General features: G+C 43.3%; 1 protein-coding gene across 14 annotated transcripts in view; it reads left to right on the top strand.

The window, feature by feature from the left end:
* The window catches only part of NRXN2 (neurexin 2), a 588,251-nt gene that overhangs the window by 199,211 nt on the left and 366,917 nt on the right, over positions 1-22,123 (top strand). For 13 of the 14 annotated variants that reach the window (XM_072117807.1, XM_072117809.1, XM_072117812.1 and 10 more), the window contains exon 3: positions 20,542-21,848. In XM_072117807.1, the coding sequence (XP_071973908.1) occupies positions 21,107-21,848 (742 nt within the window). In that variant the 5' untranslated portion in view covers positions 20,542-21,106. The remainder of the gene's footprint in view (positions 1-20,541; positions 21,849-22,123) is intronic. The other variant, XM_072117808.1, reaches the window with a different exon arrangement.

The following is a 22,123-nucleotide window of genomic DNA, read 5'->3' as shown; positions in this document are numbered from 1 at the left end:
CAGGTGATGTCGTGGATTGCTGACAATGCTTCGAGCAATTTGTCCACCAGTCAGTCTTCCACGCAGTCCACCCATGTCACCGAAATCGCCACTCCTCCAGCTCCTGCACCTCAGCCTCCTTCCCCCCAGTCTGCCCCCTCCCAGGAAAATTTGGCATTTGAACCGGCATACTCTGAGGAACTGTTTTCTGGACCCTTCCCACAGTCACAAACCACTTGTCCGGTTGCTGCTGAGCAATTTTCCGATGCCCAGGTTTTCCACCAGTCACAGTCTGTGGGTGATGATGACCTTCTTGACGTAGTGGAAGTGTGTAAAGAGGTGTCCGACGATGAGGAGACACGGTTGTCAGACAGTGGGGAAGTTGTTGTCAGGGCAGGAAGTCCGAGGGGGGAGCAGACTGAGGGATCGGAGGATGATGAGGTGACAGACCCAAGCTGGGTTGAGAGGCCGGGTGAACACAGTGCTTCTGAGACGGAGGAGAGTCCTCGACCAGAACAGGTTGGAAGAGGCAGTGGTGGGGCCAGACGGAGAGGCAGGGCCAGAGCTGGTGCATCAGCGCCAAATGTGTCAACTAGTGAAGCTCCCGTGGCGAGGGCTCTTGCGGCGAGGGCTAGATCTTCAGAAGTCTGGAGGTTCTTTAAGGAAACACCGGATGACCGACGGACTGTGGTGTGCAACATTTGCCAAACCAGGCTCAGCAGGGGTTCCACCACTACTAGCTTAACTACCACCAGTATGCGCAGGCATATGAATGCTAAACACCCCACTCAGTGGCAACAAGCCCGTTCACCTCCGGCCGTGCACACCACTGCTCCTTCCCCTGTGTCAGCTGATAGTCAGCCATCTGCCCAGGACCCTGCCACAAAAACCCCATCGTCGCCTCCACGATCCTCCACAGCATCCACCAGCGTTCAGCTCTCCATACCCCAGACGCTGGAGCGGAAACGCAAATATAGTGCAACCCACCCGCACGCCCAAGCCCTTAATGTGCACATCTCCAGATTGCTTAGCCTGGAGATGCTGCCCTATAGGCTAGTAGAGACCGAGGCCTTTCGCAACCTCATGGCGGCGGCCGCCCCTCGGTATTCGGTCCCCAGCCGCCACTACTTTTCCCGATGTGCTGTCCCAGCCCTGCACCAGCACGTGTCAGACAACATCACCCGTGCCCTGACCAACGCCGTTTCTGACAAGGTCCACCTGACCACGGACACGTGGACGAGTGCTGCCGGGCAGGGCCACTATATATCGCTGACGGCACATTGGGTTAACTTGGTGGAGGCTGGGACCGAGTCTGACCCTGGGGCTGGTCATATACTGCCGACGCCGAGGATTGCGGGGCCTACCTCGGTCCAGGTGTTTCAGGCCTACTATGCCTCCTCCTCCTCCCACCCCTCCTCCACCTCCTCCTCCGAACTACCATCCGTGGGCACGGCGCCATCAGTCGGTAGCTCTAGGCACAGCAGCAGTGCCGTTGCTAAGCGACAGCAGGCGGTGCTCAAACTGCTGAGTCTAGGCGATAAAAGGCACACCGCTCAAGAGCTATTACAGGGCATCACGGCGCAGACTGATCTGTGGCTGGCACCGCTGAACCTGAAGCCAGGCATGGTTGTGTGTGACAACGGCCGTAACCTGGTGGCGGCTCTGCAACTCGGCAGACTGACACATGTGCCATGCCTGGCCCATGTGTTAAATCTGATAGTTCAGCGTTTCCTCAAGACATACCCCAATCTGTCAGATTTGCTCACGAAGGTGCGCCGCATCTGTGCGCATTTCAGGAAGTCCAGCACAGATGCTGCCACTCTCAGGGCAGCGCAGCGCCGCCTCCAACTGCCCGCTCACCGACTGTTGTGCGACATGCCCACGAGGTGGAATTCAACACTGACCATGTTATCCAGAGTTTACCAGCAGCGCCGAGCCATTGTAGACTGCCAGATGTCAACTTCCACCAGAACTGGTAGTCAGGTCAGTCAGCTTCCTCAAGTCTACAATGAGGAGTGGACGTGGATGTCTGATATCTGTCAGGTGCTGAGTAACTTTGAGGAGTCAACACAGATGGTCAGTGGCGATGCCGCCATCATCAGCCTCACCATCCCGCTGCTTGGCCTGTTGAAAAACTCTCTGATCAGCATGAAGTCGGAAGCTTTGTGCTCGTCACAAGAGACTGGGGAAGATTCCCTTGTTGATAGCCAAAGCACCCTTAGGTCTGTTTCTCAGCGCATATCGGAGGAGGTGGAGGTGGAGGAGGATGAGGAGGAAGAGGAGGAGAATGTTGGCGAGACACAAGAGGGGACCATTGTTGAGTCCTTCACTGTTCAGCGTGTATGGGCAGAAGAAGAGGAGTTGGAGGAGGAGGAAATGGACAGTCAGGCCAGTGAGGGGAGTGAATTCTTACGCGTTGGTACTCTGGCGCATATGGCAGATTTCATGCTAGGCTGCCTATCCCGTGACCCTCGCGTTCAAAGAATTTATTCCAGCACCGATTACTGGGTGTTCACTCTCCTGGACCCACGGTACAAGCAAAATCTTTCCACTCTCATCCCTGCAGAGGAAAGGAGTGTGAGAATGCATGAATACCAGCAGGCCCTGGTTCACAAGCTGAAACAGTATTTCCCTTCTGACAGCACTAGCGGCAGAGTGCGTAGTTCTGCGGGACAAGTAGCGAGGGAGAGTAGGCGAGCAGGCAGCTTGTCCAGCACTGGCAAGGGTACGCTTTACAAGGCTTTTGCCAGCTTTATGTCACCCCAGCAAGACACTGTCACCTGTCCCCAGTCTCGGCAGAGTAGGGCTGATCTTTACAGAAAGATGGTGAGGGAGTACGTAGCTGACCATACCATCGTCCTAAATGATCACACAGCTCCCTACAACTACTGGGTTTCAAAGCTGGACATGTGGCACGAACTGGCGCTGTACGCCTTGGAGGTTCTTGCCTGCCCTGCCGCTAGCATCTTGTCCGAGCGGGTTTTCAGTGCAGCTGGTGGCATCATCACCGATAAGCGTACACGCCTGTCGACTGACAGCGCTGACAGGCTGACGCTTATTAAGATGAATAAAGCCTGGATTTCTCATAATTTCCAATCTCCACCAGGTGAAGGAAGCTCAACCTGAATAATTGATCCACTCCTCCTCCTCCTCATTTTCCTCCTTCTCCTCCTCTTTGTACAGTAAAGCAGAGGAAACTGGCTATTTTTTGACAGGGCCCACTGGCTCTAGCTATAGTACTTTATGCATTTAATTTTTCTGGAGGGCCACCGACCCGGTCCTCTGTTTTAAACAATTTTTGGGAGTGCCACATACAGGCACTCAATCTATTCAATTTTTCTGGAGGGCCACCTACCTGCTCCTCTGGTTTGAAAACTTTTTGGGACTGCCACATACAGGCACTCAATCGATTCAATTTTTCTGGAGGGCCACCTACCTGCTCCTCTGGTTTGAAAACTTTTTGGGACTGCCACATACAGGCACTCAATCTATTCTATTTTTCTGGAGGGCCACCTACCTGCTCCTCTGGTTTGAAAACTTTTTGGGACTGCCACATACAGGCACTCAATCGATTCCATTTTTCTGGAGGGCCACCTACCTGCTCCTCTGGTTTGAAAACTTTTTGGGACTGCCACATACAGGCACTCAATCGATTCCATTTTTCTGGAGGGCCACCTACCTGCTCCTCTGGTTTGAAAACTTTTTTGGACTGCCACATACAGGCACTCAATCTATTCTATTTTTCTGGAGGGCCACCTACCTGCTCCTCTGGTTTGAAAACTTTTTGGGACTGCCACATACAGGCACTCAATCTATTCTATTTTTCTGGAGGGCCACCTACCTGCTCCTCTGGTTTGAAAAATTTTTGGGACTGCCACATACAGGCACTATCCAAATTAAATTGTCTCCATAGCAGCCTCCACACGTTGTCTCCATTGCTACCTCCAAAAGTCGTCCATATAGCTGCCTCCATACATCGTCCCTTTATCAAACGAGGTGTGTCAGGCAGAAATTTGGGTTGTTTTCATGGATTCCACATCAAAGTTGTTAACTTTGTCGCCACCCAGCTGTGTTATCCACAAAATATACTAATAAACTTTTATCATTTACCAATATTATTTCAGCGCTTCTTGCGCATCTGTTTACATTCCCCTCACCCGCCATATCCCAAACTTATAAGAACGCTACTACACTTGATCTTATACAAAAGGTTCTTAGAAGTGCTGTTTGGGGAGTAGCCTAGAGACAGGGGCTTGGATTGGCGAAAGCTCGCCTGGGTGCGGAGCGCCAGCTCCATCCCAAGATCCAACTAACATAGTTTTAACTGCAGCACCTTTAATCTACTACTAGTTCACTGCCTCCATAATAATAATAATAATCTTTATTTATATAGCGCCATCATATTCCGTAGCGCTTTACAAATCATAGGAAACAAATACAAATGTAATGTAACAGAGCACAACATTTGTATGGAACAACAGGAGTGAGGTCCCTGCTCGCCAGAGCTTACGGTTTATGAAGATGATGGGGTAACACGAGGTAAAAGAATATTTAATGGTCAAGCCATTCTTCTTAGGGAATAGAACAAAATATAATAAATGGAATTGCTGTCGCTTGAACCACTCAGCCGTCATCTTATATACCAGGTCCAGGGTGAATGGGACTGTAGAGAAGTCTGGTGCCTGTTGGTTGCTGGATAACAGATGGGAGGACGACACAGGACGGGTTAGTAGAAGAGTTAAAACTTCATGCAGTTAATGAGTGTTATAGGCTTGCCTAAAGAAATGGGTTTTAAGAGCACGTTTGAAACTTTGGAGGTTAGGTATTAGTCTGATAGTCCGGGGCAGAGCATTCCATAGAATTGGTGCAGCTCTAGAGAAGTCTTGGAGACGCGAGTGGGAGGTCCGCACTAGGGTAGAGGTTAATCTAAGATCACTGGCGGATCTAAGAGCACGGGTTGGGCGATAGACTGAGATAAGAGAGGAGAGGTAGGGGGGTGCAGCATTATACAGAGCTTTATGGATGAGGGTTATTATTTTAAACTATTCGAAAGGAGACTGGCAGCCAGTGCAGCTACTGGCATGAACTGTAAGCATACATGGTCCCCTTATCAAACGAGCTGTGTCAGGCAGAATTTTGGGTTGTTTTCATGGCTTCCACAACAAACTTGTTAACTTTGTCGCCACCCTGCTGTGTAATCCACAAAAAATACTGGCAAACTTTTATCATTTACCGATATTATTTCAGCGCTTCTTGCGCATCTGTTTACATTCCCCTCACCCGCCATATCCTAAACTTATAAGAACGCTACTACACTTGATCTTATACAAAAGGTTCTTAGAAGTGCTGTTTGGGGAGTAGCCTAGAGACAGGGGCTTGGATTGGCGAAAGCTCGCCTGGCAGCGGAGCGCCAGCTCCATGCCAAGATCCAACTAACATAGTTTTAACTGCAGCACCTTTAATCTACTACTAGTTCACTGCCTCCATACATGGTCCCCTTATCAAACGAGCTGTGTCAGGCAGAATTTTGGGTTGTTTTCATGGCTTCCATGTTAACTTTGTCGCCACCCTGCTGTGTAATCCACAAAATATACTGGCAAACTTTTATCATGTACCGATATTATTTGAACGCTTCTTGCTCACCTCCTTTGGTTCCTCTCTGCCACCCATTGGTTTGAAGCCTGAGTCCATTTAGGGTATGTCGCCATGACACTCTCTAGCCTGCCGCTGCTGCCTCTGCATGCCGTCCCCTATAGTGTCAGGGTCAATTATTGGATGTTTTAGATGCTATCTAGCTTCATTCTGTCACTCTGTCATGGCCATGCTGTTGCCCATAATTTTGGCATAATGGTGCGATTATGCAGCCTCAGAGGCATCCATGCATGCTGCCCCTGCTGTTTCCTGTCCATTTCCGTGGTGTTTCCATCCTTTTCTGAGGTTCCCAGGTGTTTGGCCAAGCTTCCCTGTGCAGAGCCTTGGTCCCCTTGAAAAATGCTCGAGTCTCCCATTGACTTCAATGGGGTTCGTTATTCGAGACGAGCACTCGAGCATCGGGAAAAGTTCGTCTCGAATAACGAGTACCCGAGCATTTTAGTGCTCGCTCATCTCTATTCTTAAGCAGCGTTTGAATTGTGTTTTTGAATGCAATTCAAAGTCTCCGGGGAGATGCTTTGTGCTAGAAAAAAGAAAAATATTAGCATCCTGCTGGAAATATCTGGTGCAGACTTCCCACACTGGCTCCACTCTGGAGAAGAGGCCGGTCATGGCAAAAGCTTTGTGTTTTGCTGGGCATTAGATCTGTACCTATTGAGGTAGGGAACCTCTGTTTATTTGGTGCTGAAGAGGATATATTTAGCTTGTTTTGTTTATTTTTATTGCTTCTAAATTAAACTGGCTGTAGTCAGTTGCACCAAAATCACACAATGTGGACAGTGAAGTTACTTGTGTGCTGGCAGTCTACCTCAGGAGACGACGATCCCAGACCCAATCCCTTACGTATGGTGGAATTATGCTATGGTACAAAATAGGACATAAACTGCGTTACTGTGGCTTTTAAAGGGCCACGTGAGAGACTGTCTCAAAAACTTGTGTGTTTCTGTGGCGAGAGACGCACACCTGTATTATTTGCTGCTGGAAACACTGTGGAAGGAAAACCTTGCAAAGCAGAAAGTTATTCCCGAAGTAATCTGGAATCTGAAAAGTGAAAAAGGTGAAAAAGTCCCTACTTAAAGCTCAAAGGGTTAAAGCTCAATGCTTGATGAGCTTTAATTGAAAACATCTGTGTCTCTTGCAATTTGTAAAAAGTGATGTTGTTCTCCTTGCTGTTTGTCCATATAATCCCATGCGTTTCAAAACACGAACATTTTTTTAAAAAATGCAAGCGCTTTCGGAAGCCCAAAGAAAACACCTCAATTCTTCAGACAAAAAAAAAACTGTCTGTATTGAGTCCTAAACAAGTGGCCATTAACACTGATATTGCAAATGCTGTGGACGAGGCTGCTAATGTCAAGTCCTATGAAGAGGCTGCCAATGCATTTTGGCCTACCGATGATATATGTTCCAATAAATGCCTTCTCACCATAGAGTCTGTGGGATATGAGGATAGCCAGTGTCCGTCACTGGTTGAGAACACTTGGGTAGGGTCAGTTTATTGTCCAAGTGGGAAAATTTATCATAAGTTTCTAAGGAAAAATGTTTTAGTTGCCCTTGGCAACTAATGAGAGCTCAGGTTTAATCTTTTAAACTTCTGATGCTTCTGATAAATCTCTTCACATCTAAGGCTTATGAGGAGGTTTGTTTGAAGAATACAAGTATGAACAATGCCAAAAGAGGCATTCGCAAAATGAAACATTGGGGCTTATTTATTAAGGGTCGCGGATTGCACTTTCATTGGTCTGTGCGCTATTTTCGGTATTTGAATGGATTTAACAGGTGTTTGCACTGGGATTATGTTGCATGCGATCAGCGTTTGGCACAGCTGCGCTGGCTTCCATACAACACAAATTTGGGGGCATGCCGTCGGACGATCTGAGAGATTCGGACTGAGTGCGGGATTTAACTTTAAAATTGTCGCGAGGCAATGCACTTACATGCACCATTAAGAAGAAGTTGAACTCCATTCCATTCCTTCTAAAATACAAAGAGGTAAGCCATTGAAAGAGTCCAATCTGCCAAGTTTCAAATCTGGAGGGACAGCCAACCAATATGGAGTAAGTCCTATGGTTTTTTTTATCAGGGGAGGGGGATATAAGGCGGATTTTGTATATATTGTTCAAGGGCCTTAGATAGATGTGGGAAACTAGTTGGCGGCCAGGTACACTCTGCAGAAAAGGCCCTGTGTTTTGTTGGCACCATGAAGTAGGGAACCTCTAGTTAGTGCCTAGGGTTAATTTTTGATTGATTTAGAAGCAATAAAATAAACAAAACAAACTACAAATACTTGTGTGCTGGTGTCTACCCCAGGAGACAACAATCCCTTACACAATGTATTATAACTATGGCAAACTACTAAACGATTATTGGATCTCAAACTGCTACAACAACTTATTACCACCCCACAATTCAATAAAACTGAATGTTACACTGACAAACTCTTCAGATGCCATGGTTATTATGCACTGCAGCATTTCAGGACTAATACAGTAAGGAACAATGTTATCTATGTCCAGGCAGCTACCGAGGAAATCAAGCTCTCAATGCTCTCTTGGTGAATGGGCACAGCTTCTTGGCCTGTGTGCCCATAGCCATATTTAGGTTTGATGCAGCCCAAGGCACTCTGAGTGCTTTCGTCCCCTATCAGAGCCATCAAGGCAAAGCCTCTGTACGTTAATAGAAGAGTGTCTCATCAATGATCCACTTTAAAGGGGTTGTGTCACCATAGCAAATGGCTGTAATTGGGTCCAATGCATTGTGACAAGTACTTTCACCATTTACACTTATTACAAAATCTGCAGGCTTACTGAGATAACTACTCTTGTTCTGGTTGCTGGCGCCCTCTAGTGGTAGCTGTGTCCCGTCCTGAGCAACAGCTGATCTGGCCGAGTCTGCGCACAAGGAGTCAGCAGCTGCTCTGCACTACAGATCACTCCACGGGCTCACAGCTCCTCTCCACACTGAGAGATCACCTGACACACTGCAGCCAATAGGAAGTGAGAGAGGAGGAGGGGCTGGGAATGTGCTGTGATGGTCACTGCTTACCAGCTCTGCAAGAGCTTCCAGCAGCAGATACAAGGTAACTGAAGCCAGACATGACATCTGGTGCACAGAGGAGTCCTCCCCTAACATGGATCATAGCAATGCAGCAGCTCTCTCCTCCCTCCACCATTAGTCAGGTCACACAGGAGCCTACAGAAGCAGATACAATGTAACTGCAGCCAGACATGTCTATCTGCTGCACAGAGGAGTCCTCCCCCAATATGGATCATAGCAATGTAGCAGCCCTTCCTCCCTCCACCATTAGTCAGGTCACACAGGAGCCTACAGAAGCAGATACAATGTAACTGCAGCCAGACATGTCTATCTGCTGCACAGAGGAGTCCTCCCCTAACATGGATTATAGCAATGTAGCAGCTCTCTCCTCCCTCCACCATTAGTCATGTCACACAGGAGCCAGCAGCAGCAGATACAAGGTAACTGCAGACATATATGACTATCTGCTGCTCAGAGGAGTCCTCCCCTAACATGGATCATAGCAATGCAGCAGCCCTTCCTCCCTCCACCATTAGTCAGGTCACACAGGAGGCTGCAGAGATAACACAAGTAACAGGCTGAGCTCTGATCTCTCCTGATGCAGTCCTCCTCCTGTACTCTCCTCCATGCTACCCTGCTCTAATGCAAAGGGGCCCCTGTGCCTGACTAGCAGGGAAGTAGCTAAAGATCAGTAACATGTGAGAAGCTGTCACCTATTTATCTATCCAAGTCCTATTATCTATCACCTGTCATCTATCTATATATCACATATCCATCTATCTATCTGTCTATCTATCCATCTATCACATATACATCTATCTATCCAGCTATCTATCACATATCCATCTATCTATCCATCTATCTATCTATCTATCACATATCTATCTATCTATCTATCTATCTATCACATATACATCTATCTATCTATCACATATCCATCTATCACATATCTATCTATTTATCTATCACATATCTATTTATCTATCTATCACATATCTATCTATTTATCTATCTATCACATATCTATCTATCTATCTATCTATCTATCTATCTATCCATCTATCCATCTATCTATCACATATCTATCTATCCATCTATCACATACCCATCTATCCATCTCATATCCATCTATCCATCTATCACATATCCATCTATCTATCACATATCCATCTATCTATCACATATCCATCTATCTATCTCATATCTATCTATCTCATATCTATCTATCTATTTATCTATCTATCTGTCTCATGTCTATCCATCCATCCATCCATCTATCTATCTAGTGATTTAGTTGCAATTCCTTACAAAATACAAAGAAAGAGATGCAATCAACATACAAAAATACTAAAGTTTATTAGTAAAAGTCATAAAAACAACTAAAAAGGTCCATGTTAATGCACCTAATTTTGTACAATCAGTGCATACAAGTAGAGCAAAACAATGTATTCTCACAGCATCATGGTCGGTCAGGCGGATAGTAAAGTGTAAATATGTTGGAGGTCTAGAAAAATGCAGGGACGGCAAATTCCATGCGTATCCTCACTTCGAAGTGACTTCCTCAGGGGTAAGTGTCACTTTGGAGTGGCGATACACATGGGGTTTGCCTCCCCTGCACCCACCTAGACTTCCGCCAAGCATGTCAGCCTGACCGACCATGATGCTGTGAGAATACATAGTACATGTGTAGTGTGCAGTGTCTTGTGTAGTGTGCAGGGGGCGCCAGATTCAGGATTTCTAGCGTTCTTCATGAATCTGGTGCCCCCTGCACTGCACTGACAGACTGCACCAACTTTTTTTGGTGCACTTTTAACATGGGGTGTGTGACACATTTCTATTGGACTTCTATTGGATCAGTACATGCAGGGACTATTTGAGCACAGCAGGTGGAAGGAGACTCTGAAGGCTGAGCGCTCTGTAGCACTGAGTTGTGCAATAACTGCCGCTGTCAGTGCTGTGCATGTGCCTGGCTAGGCCCCTCCCACATCTGCTTCTGTGTGGAGCAGAGTAGAGGCTGAACAAACATCATAATAACAAATAGAAAGGTATCTTTAATTCCAGGTAACCATTACAAATAGATTTTTGAAACATTTTAACCTATTTGACAGCTTTTTGTAGTCAATAGTTTCATGGCATAACCCCTTTAAGTGTTAGTTTCAAAAACTGCTTCAGGCTGCATTCACATGATGCGTTTGCATTGTGTTTTGAAATGCATTGGACAAAATGCTACATCATGTAAATACATTTTCTTAGTAGCAACATGTGCGTGACATTTAGTCACATATATTTTATAGCCTCCTGACCCAACCAGGAAAAATATACAAGCCTAGAAAACCCCTTTAATCATGAAGGCAATATATGTATATGTGAAATATATGTATGTATTTGAAATGAGAATCAAAACCAAGCTCCTCACGGCTTCTTCTAGGCATCTTCCCCGCAGGCGACAAATGATCACGCCAACCGGGGCCGAGCCAAAGGCCTACGGCCTGAACTGACTCGGCACAGGCTGACATCATCACATATCACCTATGCCACAACTACAATCACACATATCACTGGCTCACGGTCTGTGTGATTGATAGCGAGCAGCGGAGCAGGGAAGCTAAGAGCTCCTGTGCTCCACTGCTTCAGGGAGGTTGGGGGATTTCACCCCCAAAGTAGTGTATGGAGCAGGGATCAAGCGGATGGGCCAAGTGCTTGCTCTGACAACAAAAGAACCCCCCCCCCCCTCGATAGGGAACAGGGCGGCGGCCGGGGGACAAAGTTTAAATTTTTTTAAAAATAAAATCCTCTGTCTTCCCCATGGGACTGCTCTAGGTGTGCCCCCAGTCTAGTGGCAAATATGGCTCTGTGTGTGTGTCCCCATGATTAAGTGAATTCCCAAAGATATATGGTAGTTACCTGATTCTGGATTAAAAGATTAGCAGTTTTACACCAGAATGGTAAAAATACATTCACTATAAAGGGAAACTGAAAAGTAATTTGGTTATGGAGGTTTACTAAAGAGGATTGGATGCATGGAAGGTGCCAAATTTACTAGGAATCTCTATACATTTTAACACCAGAATTACATAAAATTATTTCAAATTTACTTTGTATTTGCATGTCATCGGATTTATATGCAGAAGACGTGATGTTGAAAATGCAGTGCATTCTGCGCTTTGTAGTCCTAGATCCTAGGTGCTTAACACTTTAGGATTGCTAGGGGATCCCCTCTACAATTCCGATCTGTAATCAAGAATTAGAACAGGTGCTGTTTTAATTTGATTGGATAATTAGCTTGTGAAAGCTAATTAAACCCATCCACCAATGAGAGGAAGAAGACTATAAATATATCAGTGTCTAATTTGCATAAGGCTCGAAATTAAAAGCCGTTTAATTAATATTTAAAATGTTCAACATAAATTTGGACACTACATTACTGGTGGAGATGGGATCATTCTTGATCTGCATCTTAACCATTGAAACTATCCAAATCATGTTAAAACGATGACCTTAGACATGGTTTAACAGTATAAATGTATTTTCCTATAGTTGCTAGTGATGGTTAATGCTTTTTGTAACCTATCCTCATCTCCTAATAAAATATGCCACCCTCTAAAGCAGTGTTTGTTAAACAATCTTTTACAGTATAGCAATATATCATGTATTTTAAACCCTCCAAACTGAAACAGCAGTTTTTCTCCCATTACAATGCTTAATACAGGCATATCTTTTGCTCAAAACCTCCTGAGTGTGTAGCTCCTGATAAAATATTTTGCATAAATGAGTGCATTACCAGAGCCCCTCCAGAGACCTCACCCCTGATCGGTGGGAGTCTCAGTGTTGAGACACCCACAAATCATCACTGAGACCTCCACTGATTAGCAAGTTGACCCCTATCCACAGGACAACCCCTTTCAGGCACTTCAGTCTGTTTGGCACCTTCCTTTACTCTGGAATGCCACGGTAATCTCCTAAACAATGGATCTGAAAGTTTGAAGCCTTCTTTGATTGATTGTAATAATAATATAGTAATTCTTTATTTTATATACCGCCTACAGATTACGCAGCGCTGCACAAAGCATACCAAATTGGTCCCTGTCCCCATGGGGCTCACAATCTAAACAACCTACCAGTATATTTTGGAGTGTGGAAGGAAACCGGAGTATCCGGAGAGAACATACAAGCTCTTTGCAGATGTTGACCTGGGTGGGTCTCAAACCCAGGACTCCAGTGCTGCAAGGCAGAAGTGCTACCCACCCAGCCACCCTACTGCCCTATGTGCAGAGTGTAGAAGTCTTATAGCCTCTCCTGGGATCTTGTTATCAGGATCTTGTTCAGGATCTTGTTATCCCACAAGCCACACTGCATTGAAAAACAGCCATATTTCAGATATGCCTGAAACAACAAGTACCCTTTATTTTTGCCTGAGATCAAGTTCAGAATCTTCAGGGAGGGTCATTTCAGGTACCCCTATTTTCAGTTCTATCATACCTAAAAACATGCTTTTGGTGTCATATTAAATATATACAAATCTCATCTTTCGAATTGCATTGGATTGTGCGCTACAGAACCAGACATACAGATACTTGAGATAAGTGGGAATTGGATTTTTTTTGGATTGCCAAGTGACGCGCTCCCCGATCTCAGTCAGCTCCATAGAGATGAATAGAGCAGAATGGTCATGCACGGCCGTCTGTCCAATTAGTCTGGGGGTCCGGAGCATCGAGCACTGAGACCCCCACTGATCATCAAGTAAGCCCTATCCAGTGGATAGGGCCTAACTTTAGTTCGTGGGATGACCCCTTTTAAGCTACAAAGTGACTACCTCTTGAAGGGGTTAATTGACATAGGTTCCTAGGTCAAATATATTTTTAAACCCTGCACAGCTCTGTTACTTTTTGGTCTGGTGGACATTTTTTATAGTCATCCTCTATTTTTTCACAGATTGAGAGCTAGTTGAGGGCCTCAACAACACGAATTTTCATTGGTTCCATTCAGGGAAATGTGCAACTTTTTATGATCACTTTTTAGGAAGCATTTTGGGAGACGACGTAGCAAAACGCAACATTAAATCTTTTAATTAAGATAAAAAATACCCCTCGTAACATTAAAAGCATTTTAACTTTTTTTTGTATGCAAATCTTTTTTTTTTCCCAGGGGTAACATAAAGCATGAGAAAAAGTATGAATGTACCTATAGTACACTACAATACAATGGTATTGCAGTATATTACAGCTGTAAATAACACTTTTAGTCAAGATATTACGTCCTACTTGTGTGCGGTGTTACTTGTATTCTATTCTGCTAGTGACACTAAAGTGGTGCTCCAACTTAGAGCAGCTTTTTAATATCACATTTGTTATTTGGTTCAGAAATTACGTATTTTCAGAATAGATTTCGTTACAATTTTAGGGGTGATAAACAGGGTAAAAAACATCCTAGCTTCAGAAGACCTCAGGAGCTGTTAACATTCAGTAAACCTGCATTGAGTAGAGTAGGGTCGGAGTTATCCAGATAATATGAATGAATGCAGCCATTGTTGTTCTGTACATTACTCGTAACCAATCCTTTAAGACCTTTTTAGGTCATTGTTAATCAATAAACATTTGTAATATTCTGGTATTTTGTGTAGTGGTTCCAAGGTGCAGCTTGCACAGAGCCTAGATAAAGGCTATATTCACACTGCCGTTGCCCGCCCGTACCGTACCGTAGCGGTCAACGGCCGTGCACAGGGGAGGAGGAGGTGAGCGCAGCTCACCCCAACCCCTCTCCATAGGAAGTAATGGCTCACGGCGCTGTACTACGGGTAAAGATAGGACCGGTCCCGTAGGGCGCCGTGCGCCCATTGCCGTCTATGGAGGACGTATATCGGCCGTATATACGTCGGCCGTATATACGTCCTCCATACGTTAGTGTGAATGCAGCCAAAGACAGATCCTCGAAGTTCTCTAGTACTATACGGGGCCTCTGTATGACGCTGCATTATGTACATATCTTGTACCACTTTAATATGGACCAGAAAAGGTTTCTCTTACTGTATGTGTCTCATTGGTAATGGGTACTGTATGTAGTTGATATGAATGAGCCCAAAGCATGTCTTCTCTTAAACACTACGATCGCATGTGTTTTAAAGTAGCTTATAACAAGTATAAAGTTCCTTTGAGTGATGTCAGTTTCAGTACATAAAACACTGCATGAGTCATGAATAGAGATGAGCGAGCACTAAAATGCTCGGGTGCTCGTTACTCGAGCCGAACATTTCCAGATGCTCGAGTGCTCGTTTCGAGTAACGAGCCCCATTGAAGTCAATGGGAGACCCGAGCATTTTTCAAAGGGACCATGGTTCAGGAATAAAATGTGTTATTTAATTGAAAAATAATGTCTTCTGATAATTTGCAAACATCTGCGATCTATTCTTCACTGTTCCGCGCGTATATTATCTCCCGACAAGTTAGCAGATGTAAAGAACAGTGAAGAATAGAATAAAAACAGTGAACACAGTGAACACAGGATCATTTAAGTGAAAAACACAGTGAAGAATAGATTACAGATGTTCGGCACATCTGCTTACTTGTCGGGAGATACGCGCGGAACGGCGCGAACAAAATAGCATGTGAAGAACAATATATATGTGTGTGAAGAACACATTGCAGATGTTTAAATACATCTGCAATGTGTTCTTCACACATATATATTGTTCTTCACATGCTATTTTGTTCGCGCCGTTCCGCGCGTATCTCCCGACAAGTAAGCAGATGTGCCGAACATCTGTAATCTATTCTGCACTGTGTTCTGCACTGTGTTTTTATCTTAAATGATCCTGTGTTCACTGTTTTTATTCTATTCTTCATTGTTCTTCACTGTGTTTTTTTTAATTAAATGCTCGATCTCGAGCAGGGGAAATACTCGTCCGAGCAACGAGCCGTCTCGAGTACCCTAATGCTCGACCGAGCATCAAGCTCGGACGAGCATGTTCGCTCATCTCTAGTCATGAAGCTTAAAAATAAGTATGTATCTGAAGTTCTATGGAAAATGTCATAGCTCCAACATATTGTACCTTGGTTAATTCTTCCCGTTTCAGTAAGGCCCCCAGTGATTAAATCACTGATAGATTTCTATCAATGACTGTACTGCAATGACTGTAATAGATTACCATTTAGAAGCATAAAAAGATGTATGTATTAAAGGCATATTTCCACCAAATATTCATGAATCTGACAATCTAAACTGCATTTTCATGGCTGCAAGTTTGAGTTAAACAATGGTTCTGGCTTCTTGACTCTTGACAATTTCTGTAAGGGAGCTCATTGAGCACCACCTATGAAAGTATAAGGCCCCTTCTAAACTCAAGTGTGATGAACTCGCATCACACTTGCAACTCGTGCTGCCCGGATCGCACCGCATAAGCGGTGTAAACTGGAACTGATCTCAGCATGTCAGTTATGTTCCGGTTTGCAGTGTTCAGGCCATGCGATCCGGGCGAGTTCATCGCATCACACTCGTGAGTGTAGAAGGGGCCTTATACTTTCATAGGTGGTGCTCACTGAGCTCCCTTTACAGAAATGGTCAAGAGTCAAGAAGCCAGAACCATTGTTTAACTCAAACTTACAGCCATGAAAATGCAGTTTAGACTGTCAGATTCATGAATATTTGGTGGAAATATGCCTTTAATACATACATCTTTTTATGCTTAGAAATGGTAATCTATTAATGGGGGCAGTACAGTCATTGATAGAAATCTATCAGTGATTTAATCTATACTAAATCTGTCATACAAAGCTATATATCTGTCTGCATGCAGCTTTTAGAGAAGGAGGATCTGGGCAAAGTGGACTGCAGCTTCATGTTGCAGGTTTCAAGTAAAGACCACTGCATAGCAAAATGTGCGAATTCATAAAGGCATACAATAACTAATAGATTCTTTAAATCAGACAATATATAAGGGAATGTTAAAACATCCTTGAAGGAAACCTACCATCACGGATCTACTTATTATGGGAGATGGGAGGTTCATCTAATCCATAGCATCTGTGACATTTTTAGGGCTAATCCTTCAGTCCCCAAGTAACTATTTAAATCTTTTATGATCCTAATATGCAAATATCCTTAAGAGGCTAACAGTAGCCTCTTTTAATTCTTCTACCAAGAAACCTTCAGCGGGCAGCTCCTCGTAGCTGGGCCCACTCGTCTGTAAACCCAGAGTTCTGTGCATGTGCAGTAGCTCCGGCTTCGGAGCAAGACTGCCCAGGATCCAGCTCTACGTAGACTACATAGTCTACAACCCTAAAAAACTGAAAAAGAAGAGAGAGCTTGACGTCAGCGTTTCAATATCCACCTCCTTGACTTTATAAACTCAATTTACATTACACTTCAAAGTAGATTTTCTGGATGAATCAGTAAGACAGTGACTCATGAATGAAACATTATCTGGGATGTGTGTCACCTGCTTGTCAACATACTCGAAGATGTTTATTAGGTCAATTTATGCTGACAGGTTCCCTATTAAGTGATTGTACGCACATAGTTATTGTTAATAGTTTACACATTGTACATATATCTATTTCTCGCATACTATAGTTATTCAAATTGTCAATCAACCTCTTGTTTGGATCACCACAATTGTCCTCCATATGGATACACACAGTGTATCTGACATCAAAACTGTTATTGTCCGATAGTAAAGTATTTCAGCAGCTTGGACATTTACTCTTCGCTATACTCTATGTAGAAATCATTTTTTTATTGCTCAGAAAGCCCACCATATAATGAATGAAAAAGAAAATTGCTCTCCTGACTACACTAGTTTTGAAAAGAATTTCAAGCTACCAAATCAACTTCTATGGAGAGCCATACAAAATGTAGGTGCAGTCCTAACTTGACATGACTATGCTATGTTGTGAAAGAATTCTTGTGAAGCATATGGAAAATTTGCTTTGATAAATCGTAAAAATTATTGGTTGAAGAATGCAATATACTGTGGGGGTGGAAAGAGGTGGAAGCTTCTGCTTTTCTATCATATTTTTCTGCTGCCCTGAGTAACTACTGTCATTACACTGTAACAAAATTAGCCCCAATACAGAATGCTCCAATATTCCTGACCAAGACCTTTTCTGTTACATTGACCAATTTGACATGCTTTGTGCAGCGCTGCGTAATCTGTGTGCGCTATATAAATAAAGTATTTATTATTGTCCCCATAAAAGCATCAACCAAAGTGCTACTATACCTTTCATTGCTCTATAGCAGATACTCTGTATGCATTGGGTGTGAAGTACTAAGGCAAAAATTAGCCACAATTCTATCTCATTGAGTAACTGTCATGAAAATATTTATACGGTAGCATTTAATGTGATTTATTATGCTTATGTTTATACATAATACTAATAATATAATAATAATGTCAGACAACGATGACACAACATTCACTGACAAATATTAGTTATAAAAATGAGATAATGCTAACATATTACTTACTCTTCTCATCAACATTATTAATGCATTTCATTCAGTATATCTTCTATTTCCATCTTTCTATGTTGTGTTTCTTTGATGGATGTATTGATTTTTCTCCTGTACCTATGTTTACCTGTGGTGTTCTATAGTCTCTGTTATTAATGCAACAAAAGAAACAGTATGAATTTAAGTGAAGAACCGCTGTTTTCAGCTGAAATTAGAAAATGTAGCATCTAAACGTTTTATTCTACTCATATATATGTGTGTATGTATGTATGTATCTGTGTGTTTAGTTACATACTAAAAGGTAGCTACATGGAAAAAGAGAAAGAGGTGAATTTACTGCAATGTAAATGGGAAAAATGTGGAGGACCAGTAAAAACAGTTGCAGTCAGTTTAGTCGTTCATTTTGCCTGTTTTCATTTTCTAACATCTTTGCTGCCTTCGTTTCATCTTCTTCACAGTTCTCTCCTTTCTGCCACCCCCAACCCTCTCGCCTCCCTCCTCCTTCTATGATATTCGGCATGCTGTTCTTTTTGAAATAATTAGCCCTTTCGCATTTAAGGAGATGAAGATTGGAGTCTGTATACAAATTACTTTTCTGTCAGTTACTTAAAGAGAGATCACTGAGGGGGGTGAGAAGGATGGATGGGAATTAATGCTGGATTTTTTTTGTGTGTCATAGGAGAGGTTATTCCCAGTGGAAGCAAATGAGTCACAGAGGAAAAAAATGTTGCATTTCAGATCAAGGACACATGTACTGCTATGTATTGCAAATGGCAAAGAAGGTGTTAAAATTAATTTCAGATACCACTCAAACATGAGTCTCATCATAACTGCAAAGTAAAAACTGTAGACAGCAAATGTTGATTACAGTTTAGGTGTTATATTAATGTGACATATTCTTACTCTGTATTGGAATACCAAGGCAGAACTGAAGAATCCAGCAGCACTCCAATAACATGTGCTCCAAGGAGGGGCCAGAACATTGGCCTAGATATATTATTGTATCTGTGCCAGTTTTATGTCTAAGTGTGCACTAAAAAAGTGTCTTTGGAGCTTGCACATGTATGTGATAAGTGTTTGTGCCATTTGTGGTGTATTATGTCCAGCACTTTTATTAACTAAAGGGCATGGTAGTGTGTTCCTAGTCTGCAACACATTTACTGTGATTCCGCACAATTCTGTAACAACATGAAGCAAAGTGCCCGTAAAAAAAACAAAAAAAAAACAGGCTAGATCTACTGAGAGCAGGAACCCCTATTGGATTATCGGGTGCAAACTGCACATAGTGAGGGGCAAACTACACGAACACAGATTGCTCCAGTTTTCATAGATTTGGGCCATTGCATCTTTTTCACTGTTGGTGAATAAACCAATCATATTTTATTGGAGTGCTGCTTCCTTGGATACATAAAGGAAATCTATAATTTGTTTTGCATGCATTGTGAAACAAACATACCTTGAAAATTGATGCAGAAACATATCTTGTTTAATCCCTGAATTGAATGGTTTTGCTGAAAAGACAATTAAAAAATTATGATAATGAGGCTCTGTCTCTCCTGTGGCTACCCTGGCGCTCTCCTCACCCTAATTATGCACTGCTCCAGAGAATGATGTAATCACTATGTTGTTTTTGACATGCAGAAGTAATCAATCGCTGCACCATCCTCCGGCTCCTGTGTTTGAGCCATCAAGCTCAAGTTGATTAGTAGCACTATCTGATATGTTTCTGCATCGGTGTAGCTACAGTATTCTCAAGGTATGTTTGGTTCACAATGCATGAAAACAAATAGTAGATTTCCTTTAATTTATTTATGCACACTTTGTAGTACAGTGCTTCTCCTTCCCTGTTATTGCTGATTTGGGACAGGCCCCAGTTATGCCTCTGCCTATTGAAAATTGAATCAACATTCTATAAGGATGCCTTAAAGGAAACCTACCACTTGAAGTGGCAGGTTTCAGATGGAAATACCGGGCACCAGCTCAGGGTGAGCTGGTGCCGGAGCTTATTTTTGTTAGTGTTTTAAACCGCTGTATTGCGGTTTAAAACTTTTTAAACTTTATAGCCGGCGCAGGGAGGTACGCGCTCGGCACTTTCCATGCGCGCGGCTACATAGGAAGTGAAGGAGAGCCGCGCGCATGGTAAGCGCCGAGCGCGTACCTCCCTGTGCCGGCTATAAAGTTTAAAAAGTGTTTTAAGCCGCGATACAGTGGTTTAAAATACTAAATAAAATAAGCTCCGGCACCAGCTCACCCTGAGCTGGTGCTCGGTATTTTCTTCTGAAACCTGCCACTTCAAGTGGTAGGTTTCCTTTAAATACTTAAATATCTTCCTTTGCTCAAAAAAAATTGCATTTTTGTTACACAATTATCATTTTGGTAATCAATAACGAATTGTCTTTCTTTTTTTTCTCTTTTGTTTTTTTGCAGCAGTCAAGATTACCATTGTGCCTAAGACATCATCCTAAAAGTGCTCCTATCTCAATGAGACATTTAATTTCTAGAAACTGTCAGAAGGGAGAGGAAAACGGGTTGTATTTTGTTTGGTAGGGTTGAAAAAAGACTTAGAAATAATACAGTGCTCATGTAATAGCAGACGGGGGTCTTGCTGTCATTAGGGCTACCAGACAATACATATCTTCCATAGAACAACTGTGAGGACAGGAATGTAAAGACAAGTTCCCCTCTTCTCTTTCCCCTTCCATCCTTCCCATTAAACCTTTCCTTTCCTTGTCTCCTTTTCCCAATCTAGTTTTAAATTATCCTGTTTTTGTATATTTTTGTTTTTCATTCCTATTATTATTATTAAATCAAGTTATACTTTCATTATAGCTTCCATTTCTACACTTATTCTAAAATTATCTTATTTTTTAATCATAAGTTGTCTTCCTTAGAATCAGTATGACTTTGTTTTTCCAATAACCTTTATACTCATGCCCAAGCCCCATTCTTATCTAATATATTCTCACATTTGATTCCTCTTCATTCACTCTCCATGTGGTCCATTCTTTGCCTTTCTTCTCTCCTCTCCCTTCCCCTCTGTTCCTTTTCCCTCCAATTCTATGGGGCCCCTGGTCAATGGGTCCGTTATTCTCGTCCTACATTAGCAAGTGGTAACGGAGGGTGGGGTGAAGACCTCACCTTTCGGCTTAGAACAAATGCCAGCCGTGGCCTCCTCCTTTATCAAGATGATGAAGGTGACTGTGATTTTCTTGAGTTGGCTCTTGATGGAGGAAGGCCACGCTTAAGATTCTCTATCTCTTGTTCAGAGCCTGCAGTTGTGCGTTTGCCTAGGGTGTTGTCAGATGGGCTCTGGCATGGTATAGTAATTGGAGGCAATGGGCGGGAAGGCTGGTTATCTGTAGATGGAGAAAGAGGAGCAGCTGAAGTGCGCTCAAAGCGTAGGGAAATGATTCTTCGCAGTGACCTTTTTGTTGGGGGCCTCCCTTCTGATCTCCGTTTATCAGCTCTAACTTTAGGTGGGGCAAAATATGAACCACCTTTTCTTGGTGAATTAGAAGGTCTAAGATTAGGGGGAAGGCCAGGTCAGCTACTGGCCAGCCAAGGGGTAGGAGGAACAGAAGAAGAGGAAGAGAAGGGGGAAGATCGGGAGAGAATCCATTCATGCAGAGGAGCAAACCCCTGTCTCAATGGAGGAAGATGCAGAGATGGTGCAGAGGGGGATATACGATGTGACTGTCGGGACACTGGATACCATGGAGAATATTGCTCTGAAGGTGAGTTTTGTATCCCAGTAATGTGTTTTGACCAACTCAAGTAAAGTGTATAAGAAGATTATTTTAATTTTAGAACATTCAGCCAAAATAGAAATTTTCAATGTGCCACATATGGAGAGTCAGTCTCTCTTTTCTGCTTCTTTATCGATTATATATTACATGACTTATGACTCTATATATAAATCTGTGTTTAGTTTTCTATACATTAGTCTATGAAGATCTATCTTTCACAAGGATCATATAACTCTTCATTTTGAAAATTGCATGGACTGTAT

This window comes from Engystomops pustulosus, chromosome 7 (genome assembly GCF_040894005.1).
Source record: "Engystomops pustulosus chromosome 7, aEngPut4.maternal, whole genome shotgun sequence".
Classification (NCBI taxonomy): Eukaryota; Metazoa; Chordata; class Amphibia; order Anura; family Leptodactylidae; genus Engystomops; species Engystomops pustulosus.
Note: the sequence above shows the minus strand (reverse complement) of the source record. Positions and strands in the feature narration are given on the sequence as shown.